The sequence below is a fragment of the Micropterus salmoides genome, unplaced genomic scaffold (assembly GCF_014851395.1).
Source record: "Micropterus salmoides isolate LMB-PRFRI ecotype aquatic unplaced genomic scaffold, ASM1485139v1 Ms_hic_scaffold_3248, whole genome shotgun sequence".
NCBI lineage: Eukaryota > Metazoa > Chordata > Actinopteri > Centrarchiformes > Centrarchidae > Micropterus > Micropterus salmoides.
Genome location: NW_024042538.1, coordinates 2788 through 13807, shown reverse-complemented (window position 1 = coordinate 13807; position 11020 = coordinate 2788). Strand labels below are relative to the sequence as shown.

The 11020-nt window shown below is 41.3% G+C and overlaps 1 protein-coding gene across 1 annotated transcript; it reads left to right on the top strand.

The window, feature by feature from the left end:
- Positions 1-6674: 6674 nt before the first annotated feature.
- LOC119884174 (protein Daple-like) lies at positions 6675-8444 on the top strand. Its single transcript, XM_038694631.1, has one exon. It carries the CDS (start codon positions 6825-6827, stop codon positions 8442-8444), a length of 1620 nt encoding a protein of 539 aa, XP_038550559.1. The 5' UTR covers positions 6675-6824.
- Positions 8445-11020: the final 2576 nt, after the last annotated feature.

The window sequence follows — 11020 nt, the reverse complement described above, 5'->3', positions numbered from 1 at the left end:
CATTGTGTATGTTTTAGGAGATTGTTGTGGAAGACGAGTGGACTGAGATTGAGGCCAGGGCTTGTAAGTGGACCGAGACCTGGACCAGCAGGAGGACTGAGAATTTGACTGGCACTGGGATTGAGGCTGAGGAGGGGCGGAAGGTAAGACCTGGACTGACATGAGGGCAGAAGCCCTGACATTGACCTGTGCTGACAGGAGGACTTAGGCTGACGCAGGACTGAGGCTGGACTGGCGGAAGGATTTAGGCTCAGGGAACGCTGGAGATGAGACCTTTACTGGCATGAGGCAGAAGGACTAAGATTGAGACCTGGACTGGCAGAAGGATTTAGGCTCAGGGAACGCTGGAGATGAGACCTTTACTGGCATGAGGGCAGAAGGACTAAGATTGAGACCTGGACTGGCAGAAAGATTTAGGCTGAGGGAGGGCTGGTGATGAGACCTTTACTGGCATGAGGGCAGAAGGACTAAGATTGAGACCTGGACTGGCAGAAGGATTTAGGCTCAGGGAACGCTGGAGATGAGACCTTGACTGGCATGAGGGCAGAAGGACTAAGATTGAGACCTGGACTGGCAGAAGGATTTAGGCTGAGGGAACGCTGGAGATGAGACCTTGACTGGCATGAGGGCAGAAGGACTAAGATTGAGACCTGGACTGGCAGAAGGATTTAGGCTCAGGGAACGCTGGAGATGAGACCTTGACTGGCATGAGGGCAGAAGGACTAAGATTGAGACCTGGACTGGCAGAAGGATTTAGGCTGAGGGAGGGCTGGGATGAGACTGACTGGCATGAGGGCAGAAGAACTGAGATTGAGACCTGGACTGGCAGAAGGATTTAGGCTGAGGGAGGACTAGGGGTGAGAAAGTACAGAGACGTGGACTGACATGAGGGCAGAAGGACTGAAATCTGGAGTGGCAGGAAGATTGAGGCTGAATGTGAAACCTTAACCGTCAGACTCAAGCTGTCAACATTCACAAGGTGTGAAGGATGGTGACTAAAACCCTAGATCCGTGAGCTTCTTCAACTATGAATGCCCTCCTCTTAAGGGTGTTCTCTTCAACAAGCTGCATTCTCGAATTCCGGATGTTGGCACGGAAAGTTCCATAAACACGGGAGTCACAGGGTGTCATCAGATATGGCTGCAGGTTGGTGTAAACTCTACACAGGACAGTCCCACCGCTCACAGAAACAACCTCACAGCATTCCTCATCAGTGAGCATGAAGACTTTAATTGCTGACCCCTGCAAGATGCAGGAGAGAGTGTACGTTGTAGACCAGAAATCGTTGGCCATACAGAATTGCTCCTTTTTCCGCAAAGTACCTCAGGAGATCATGTGCATAGGAACTGTGAAGCACACCTTTCAACACAATCTTCCCTGTGTACAGAGCAAACTGGCGGAATTCTGTTGCTTTCCAGCGGTCAAGGTCCTCCAGTCCCTTAGTTTTCTGGCAAAACAGTCAGTCCCTCGTCCGGCCGCTCCTCGAGAGGAGAAGCCTCCGCGGCGCTCGTCAGCTCCGTTCACCCCGAGTCCTCCTCGGGGGATCGACGACAAGGAGAAGAAGGAGAAGAAGAAGAAGGAGTGGAACGAGAACGACGAGACGGCTGCTGCCGCTGACCCTGGCGTCCCGAGACCGCCGCAGCGGCCTCCTCCCGCAGAGAGTGGCGGCTGGCCGGCAAGAGAAAGAGGTGTCAGTTGTGCCCTCTGAAAAAGGATCGCAAAACGCACACCGTCTGCCGCGGGTGCATGAAATTTCTCTGCAAAAGCTGCGCGCTCCTTTATGTACATTTGTATGGTCAAAGATCCTGAATTCCACTGATAAAAGTTGAACCTACCATTTGCCAACTTTAACCAACTTAATGCTAAACCCACAGTTGGAATTTCCTGCCTTAGCTCAAGAAAATGAAATAAAGAATAATAATAAAGATTTGCTATAAGAATAGAATTACAGTGTTTATAATGAAAGGCAAATAAAGAACTAAACTAGGTGGAAGTACTGGCCTGTCTGAATATTTATTATATCTCATTTGCAACTGCATTTTGTTTCTTTTAGGGCTTCCTGGGATCGTTGCCTCACTCAGATGGCTTAGAGGCCACGAAATCCTCAAAGGACCAGCTGGACCCTCACAAGCTCAATGTGCTCATACGTATATCTGGCTCCTGCACACCATCAGTGTTCTTGCTCTCACTACATGTCAACGGGGTCAGACTAAATAAATATTTTTTCACAAGAATATTTGTTTAAAATATTGTTCTACATTAAATAATTGGCTACTTTTGTACTTCACAAATTGACTGCTGTGTTAATGTGAAATGACATGTAGACAGCACAGTTGTTAAGCAAGTCTGAATGTTTGTGTTATTTGTTGTTTTATCATTACAGCTCCTTGGCTGAATGTACAGTAGTGTTTATGTAATGTTTTTGATCATGTTGTAATGGAAGAACTGAGCTGGGAGGGGTCCTTGTGGAATACCATTTCACCTGAAGCTAAAAAGTTAGCATTATCAGAACAGTTAGACATGATGTCATATTGTGTTTCAGCAACTTTAAACAAAATTAAAAATCAGACAATGGTTATTAATTCATTAGAGGTAATATTGCTTTGATATAGACAAAATATTTCCTTTTCCCTTCCACAGATGCTGTGCAGTCGCAGTAAATGCAACGAGTCCTACTCAACGATAACCGACCCTCTACTCCACAGGATAAGGATTGTGACATTTTTCAGTTTCAGTTTGGTTCCACCATTTGTACTGCATGCTTGTGACGAGTACCTCCACCACATTTGAGTAAGCGCTTGGACTGCCATACCAACGAGCCTGGCTGCCGTTGCTGTCAGAGTTGCATGTTTGGTACCCTGTAGACCTGTGTTTGAATCTGGGCAGGGTGACTGCTCTCGCCTTTGTCCACATATGGTGTCAGAAGTGGGACGGCCGTGAGGTCATCTGAGCTGTGCCCAGAGTCCGGACCGTGTGAGGGACCCCCATGGGTAACATTAATGATGGGATGTGTATAGTGTACTTTTCAGTAATACTGATCATATGTCATCATTTTACTGATTTTATTTTTATTTGAAGGTATTTTGGTCAAGATGTGATACATGCTGCTGTACCTTTTAATGTACAGGAATTTCTTTTTGTAATGTAAACAAAAATTAAAGTTTTTTGTTGTCTGTATGTGTGTGTGTTGTAAAATACATTTTAAACTAATTTTTTTTATTATGCTAAAAAGGCATTTTGCAAGATATTTTTAATGCATTAATGATGCATTATTCTCACACTGAATGGTTTCATAAAGCAGCTTCCCAAGATATTAATAGTGGCTCTTGGAGTATACTAGTAATAAATTACTAATATGCTGAAATGCTAATAAAAATGTTCAGGGAACACATTTAAAATATATTTAAACTGTTCTTCAAGTATAGCACAAAATGGTTCAATTTAAAAAAAGTATATTTAAATTACAGTAAAGGTACTTAAAATAGGTCCATTTTAACACAACTAAGTATATTAAAATATATTGCAATTATCTTAAAGTTGACTAAGTATTTCCAAAATAACACATTTAATATACACTTAGTATAGTACAATTAAAATAAGTGCATCCAAAAAAGTGCTACTTAAGTATATTTCTTTTTCACTTGGGGGAAACAGCTGATCAGATGAGTTCATACTTATTCGGCAAGTGTTTCCACCTCCCATTTAGCGCATTTACTCTTTTTCGACAAAGGCAAAAAACACCTCAAGCGAGCGTAAAAACTTTTTTGCGAAATTAAGGATTTTGTTTGGGAAAGCTGCCGTTTCCATCAACCTTTTCTAATGAGATAGTCTACTTCAAAATGCACATAAAAAACCACAGCTAAATTCCATTTAGAAAAGTATCCTATAAAGTAACTATCAGATCACATTGGCTGAAAAGGTTAAAGTTCATGGCCTGTCCTGTTGAAAAAAGATACATAAGCACTGGGCTAGGCTACTGCTATTTAAAGTTTTTGTGACACAACAACAATTTCCTGCGGTGTTTCTGAGAGCCTTTGGACTGAATAATAAGATTACTGTCATTTTGTTGTTTCCACTGGTTCTGCTTTGTTATTACCATTGTAGGAAAGTGTTTAGGCCTACTGTGATGAGGGATGACATCCGTTTTCAGTGCAAAACAATGCAGGAGTCTTACTTATCAGTCTAGGCATAACGCTGGTTTCAGGGATGTGAGAGTCATTAGTAATAACCCTCCTTCCACCACAGCTTAGCTGGGAAACTCTCTCCGTAGAAGCACAAAGGGACTTGAAGACTAAAAACTGTCTGTCGTGAGCTTGCAGGCGCGCATGAAGATATTTTCGCTTAGGGGTGCAGCACTGTAGAAATGCACGCATGACACGACTGTGCTGGCACGCACTTACACACTTTCCTTCAGCACAGAGTGGTTACAAGCATGGTCGTATGAGGTCACCGAGGTCCGGACCTCCGTAATTACATGTATGTATAAAATCATTCGAATAAAAACCATTGATAGCACGATCAATGTAAATGGAAGCCATGCGGGCGCAGCTGACCGTCGCTACCCTCATTTCAACTTGAAGTACTGTTCCAAGCTCAGTGTCCACTCTGGGAAAACACATGAAGCACATGAAAACCTTGTGCGTGCACCGCTGCTTGCGGGCAGAATTTTGGACGATACATTTTGTGAATTTCGGGGCGGGTGAAATAGGGTGAAGGGTCTCCCCATTAAGAGAGACGCTGTGCGCTTTTACGCACGAGGAGGCACAGCAGCATAACTTCATATTTAAGTCTCCCGACACAGGATCAATTAATATTTTGAGTTCCTCTACACATCCAAAAGGTCTGGCACACAGTCCAATTCAAAACTGTTTGGAGTAAAGCAGCCGGCCTCCAGATCAATCCTGAGCTCCATTAGTGCGGGTGTAAGGTTTTAGCACATACAGTGTCACAAATCTCATGTTTCAGCGGCATTCATTTGTTGTTGAATGTACAAAAATCTGTATGCTATTCATTTAATATTTATTTTCAAATAAAAGGTCATGAAAATATTGTCTTGAAAGATGTCTGTTTGTTAGGCCTACCAGTATCAACATATACCAGCTTGTGTCACTGACTGTGCTGCTGGATGAAAGACGAGTGACGAGGAGGGCAGAGCCGAGTCTCCGGTGTCCAGCTGTCTGTCCCTGAAGCGTGACCAGTCCAGAGAGATTCCTCTTGAACAATTCAACACAAAGTAAGAGTTCTCCTTATTCTGTTAGCCTTGTGGAATAAATCAAGCGACCGGATGTTTTAGATGTGGGGCATAATAGATGCACGGTCAGAACGTCTTGATATTAGAGTGTGCAAATATTAGTGGCTCTCAAACTTTTTCTGTCATGCCTCCATTTGGAAGAAGAAACATTTGCAACAGAAAACAGACTTGTAATCACATAATATGACCATAAACACATGGGAGTTTCCAGATCAGACTCTTCATTATGCGGCTAAATTTTGTGCCAATTGAGTAATAATCTACAGAAGCGTCATATGGTGCGCCACTGCTTTCAGTGCCTGATGTGAACTTGTGTCACTGATTTCCTTGTTCTAAATATTACAGACTGAACCTTTAATAAAATAATAATAGGGATCTACTGACAGAAATGCACTATAATATCCATAACTATGTTTTCAGTGGTGTATAAGGACATAATAACATACATACATAATGAACCAGTATGTTTTTAGAGAAAACCGCCATGTTTCTACAGTAGCCCAAAAGGACAAACTGCTCTACAGAGCGCGTTTCGTCACTACGTTGAATACGTACGAAGTAAATCAGTAGTAGTCTTCTGGTTTGTTTGAAGTAAAAAGAGAAGTGAAATTTGGACAAATAAGAGGACCACATATTCAGCACAAGAGCCGACAAAGCGTGTCGGACACCTTAGCTGCTGCTCTGTGCTTGCAAAGGGAGGAGTGAGTGATGACTGATGATGCATTCAGTTGTGTTGGAATAATCTGATTTTTTTTCTCTCCTTGAATCTTTATTGCAAAAAGAGAAATAAAGGGAAATAAAGAATTATACAGAACAGAAATAATAAAAACTTTGCCAGGGGTAGTCTATATTATGTTAAGATATTAAAAGAGGAAAATTGTCTTGGCACATGCAGAGATTTTGGGAACTAAATGGAAAAGAAAGGCCTCTGCTTGATTAAATCAACTTCACTTTTACAAATCTCTACATTACAGTATCGTGCATTTCCAGTTTTTACTACATTTCTTCTGGTCCAAATGCAAGGATTCATGGAGTACGACATATAAGGACAGAATCGATATGTAAAATGTTATTTTTCTCTGGGACGTTCGCCCAGGTTTGGACAGGGCAGATCAAAAAGGGTTAATGTGTGAGGATGTTTGTGTTCCAGCAGTTGGATAATAGTATTGCCTCCAAATTTTGGGAGTGATTGATTGCTTCTTATGTAAGAAAACGTAGACAAAGAGGAGGACATGTTCTGTGTATAAAAATGTGTAGATTCAAATTTGCTCAAAGGATCACCACCTCCTCTGTCTTTCTACCGTTTCATAAACACCATGCTGTGTGAAAGGTTCTGTCACTTCCTGTACTTTATCAATCAGAATTCTGACGATGTCATAATGTTGATGATGTCATAAACACCATTCTGAGGGGAATGTGATGTCACTGCCTGTACTTTATGACATCTTCAACATTCCAAAGATCAAAGTCACTGAGGGAACACATTTTAATACTTCAACTGTTCAATCTAACACCTGAATCATTTACAACTGAGCTTCGTGTACAGAGCCCAGAAAAAGAAACTTGTTGAAAAATGGATATGGACTTAGAAGCAGTCATTCAACAACTTGAAGGCATTAATATCCAACTGCAAAGGTATCCGAAACAAGATCAGAAAAAACAACTGGCAGAGCACCATGAAAATAGCCGAACTCAAAAAGATTTGGATGCAATGCCCATGGCTGTGAAAGTGGCAAAAGAAGCCATTTTAATAGCCAAGGAAGCTTTGGGAAAAGAACTTCAGGAGCTAAACCATATGCGACCTGACAAAGCCTGGGATGAGAAGTGTAAGAACATCAAGGCAGAGCACTTAGCAGCAAGCCAGCAAAATGGGGCACTGCAACAACAGATTCAGGAGCTCAGGAAAAAACTCCAAAATGAACCAGCTTTGGAGGAAATGTGTAAGGTCATGAAGGAGGAAACTGAGGTCGTGAGGCTCCAGAATTACAGCATACAAGAGGAGATCCAGGAGCTCAAAGAAAAGTGCAGAAATTTAAATGCTTTGGATGAAATGTATAATCAACTGAAAGCAGAGAATGTGGCGATTAGCCAGCAAAATGACAACCTGAGACAAGAGATTCAGGAGATAGCCAAAGATCTCCGTAATGAAAAGGCTCTGCAGGAAATGATTGATCAAATGGAAGTGTCAACAGTGGCCATCAGCCAGCAGAACGCTGCACTGAAAGAACAACAGCAGAAGCTCTACAAAGATTTTGAAGATCAAAAGATGTTCAGTGTCGTGTATGGGGAGAAGTTGCACGTCATGGAATTTATGCGCCAAGAAAATGAAAACCTCAAACTACTCATTCAGAGCCTTACAAGAAGGATCCAGAACAGAAAAGCCATGAAGGACAAGTATAAAGCCCTGAAATCAGAAAAAAAAGATGTTTCTGCAAAACGAAATGAGCTTCTTAAAGAACTTCGTTCGCTCTACTCAAAGCGTGATAGCATGCCAGTCTATGAAGGCAAGTTTGGTCCACTGAGACAGGAGATTGAAGCCTTAAGAAGACACAACGATGAACTCCATCAAGAAATCAAACAGCGCATTGAGGAGATGGAAAACAAAACCGTCATAGACGAAATGTATAAAGCAATGAAAGTAGAGAAAAAGAATCTAACTCAGCGAAATAACATCCTGAAAAAAGAAATTCAGAAGGTGGAGAAAAGGCTTGTAAAGGAACAAGCTTTGGTAGACAAGAATAATGTCATGAAAGAAGAAAATGAAGCCTTGAGCCAACAAAACCACACATTACAACTCGAGGTTGAAGAGCTCTACGCCAGACTACAAAGTGAACAAATGCTGGAGGTCATGAATAAATCGCTGACAATGGAAAAAGATGCCATGGTCCGAGGAAAGGACGTACTTCGACAAGAGGTCCAGGAGCTCAATGAAAAGTTGAACAGCAAAAAAGCTTTAGAAAGTGCGGGCACCGCGATGAAGGCTGAGAAAGATAACATCGACCAAGAGCCCTCCGCACATACGACGCTTAGCTCACCTGTGAGGCTGGGAAAAATCCAACCTACCACAAAAAAGTGCTGGTTCAAATCTGGGCCTGACTCTGATTTTTGTCTGCGTTTCTGTGTGGACTTTCTATGTTTTACCCCGTGTCTGTGCAGATTCTCTCCGGGTGCTCCGGCTTCCCCTACATCATAAAACAATTCTAATTCTAAATTGGCCTAAAAAAAACAAACAGTACCTAAAAGCAGGGCAGCACGGTGGTGCAGTGGTTAGCACTGTCACCTCAGAGCAAGAAGGTCCAGGGTTCAAACCTTGGTCGTCTGCGTTTCTGTGTGGAGTTTGTATGTTTCTCCCCGTGTCTGCGTAGGTTCTCTCCGGGTGCTCCGGCTTCCCCTACATCATAAAACATATTTATAATATAGATTCTAAATTTGCCTAAAAAAACAAACAATACCTAAAAGCAGGCAGCACGGTGGTGCAGTGGTTAGCACTGTCACCTCAGAGCAAGAAGGTCCAGGGTTCAAACTTTGGTCGTCTGCGTTTCTGCGTGGAGTTTGTATGTTTCTCTCCTGGTGCTCCGGCTTTCCCCCCACCGTCCAAAGACATGCAGGTTAATTGGTGACTCTAAATTGTGCTTACATGTGAGTGGATGTTTGTTTCTATGTGCCCTGTTATGCTGTTCAATTTTCTCACCTCTTCACCACCTCTCCAGGTGTTCCATTTTCCTCCTTATATAATATGTACATTCGAAAATGACCTAAAAAAATAAAAAATAAAATAAAAAAATTTGATTATTTCTGGTTATTTATTAAGAAATAGTTGGTAGTTTATAGTTGTTCCAATTTTGATGTGTTTTTGCTAAAAAAGATCACATTTTTCCCACAACCACTTCTCTGCACTGGCTCCCTGTATAATCCTGAATATAATTTAAAATCCTTGTGCTCACCTACAAAGCCCTTAATGGTCAGGCACCATCATATCTCATATATCATAGGGTATCAAGAACCGGTTCCAAGTTAAGAGAGTGCATGTCCGAGGAAAGTTGGTATAAACATCTTAAAGATCTTAAAGTGTTATAAGTTATTTTCTATACAAATTGGCTGTTGGAGCAATGATGATTTCACACAGGCAGAAGTGGATGGTACCTTCTGGCCTTGAGCTGCATTAGCGTCCGGTGATCTAGCAATCTGTTCCTTTATAAAGTCTAGGTGCTTGTGCAGCTCCAGGCCATTGTCGTTCACCAGGTAGTCAAACATTTGTAGAGAGGCAGTCTCGTGCTGCAACAAAAGCCTTGACGCTAGTAGCTCTTATCAGTTATAGGAAGTTTTGCGTGTCTGTAAACAACTATGTCTCTTCGTTCTGTCCAGTTAAATATGGTGTGCCTCAGGGGATGGTCTTAGGACCCATTTTGTTTTCCTTGTACCTGCTTCCCCTTGGACATATTATTCATAAACATGGCATTTCTTTTCATATTTATGCTGATGACACACAAATGTACTTGCCTGTCAGATCCACAGACCAGTTCACTTACCGACTGCCTTTGTGAAGTTAAAAAATGGATGTCAAATAATTTCCTCCAGCTGAACTCAGACAAAACAGAAATCCTGGTCATTGGGTCCCAGCATATGGCAAAACAAATCCTGCCATCTGCTGGTTCCTGTTGAATAAGGCCTAAATCCTAGATTGATTGCATAAGGCCTAATTCCTAGATTGATTGTTAGGTTCTTTTTCTATATTTATACACCTTCTTTTTCTATATTTATACACCTTCTTTTTCTATATTAATACACCTTATCAATGGTTTGCAATATGTTATAACTAACTGAGTGTTTAAGGAGTGAGTTTAAACTCATATTTTATTCTTATACCCTGTGTGTTTATCATACATTATTCCTACTGAGTGTATAACTACTGAGTGTTTAGGGAGTGAGTTTAAACTCATATTTTATTCTTATACTCTGTGTGTTTATCATACATTATTCCTATACTCTGTGTATTCATGAACGCGTGCTTTTTAATGAGCAGAGAAGCTGCTCAGGCCGCGCAGGCAAAACCTAGCCAACCGTAACCCGCTCATTAGAAGCAAGGCACATGCAGAAAGTCACGTACGGCAGGGCTGAGATCATCGCGAACTGAAGCCAAGAATGAGATCATGACATGTTGTGATTTATGGCAACTGGTACGGCTAGGTACTGCATGAAACCAAGCTCTGCGCTGCCGAAAGAAAACTTGTATGAGACAAAGCACTCTCATGGTTGGCATTAATAAATCATGTAATTGTTCATTGAATCACGTTACACACGTATGAAATATGTTATTCCTTATTAATTCTTTTAAAAAATACGATTGTAAGTGTTTAAGTTTTAATGGTGTCAAACTATGCCTGTATGTTTGTTTATTTATTTATTACAGGGACAGTGCATATTCATAAACATTTCTGTCAATATGCCAGAATTAGCCTAAAGGCTATTTTTCATCTGCAGTCCCTAGACAGATGTTAAGAGTCACCCTAAAAAAGATTACATAGTATATAGCACTAAAAAATTAAGATACATTTAGTAAAATATCAATTATATTAAAATATACAATCTAAACACATCAAAACAACAATCGGACAAACATCACGTAAAAACATGACACACATAAGGAAAAAAAAACAAAAAAAAAAAGTCAACAGTGTGCATCAAGGGCATGTGTAGTAATAGGTTAATGTTGACAGCTCTGATGATCAATAAGCCATTTCCTTAACTGAATCTTAAATGAACTATACG

Coding starts and splice junctions, on each gene's coding strand:
- LOC119884174 (XM_038694631.1), top strand. CDS start 6,825: ATGGATATGGACTTAGAAGCAGTCATTCAACAACTTGAAGGCATTAAT.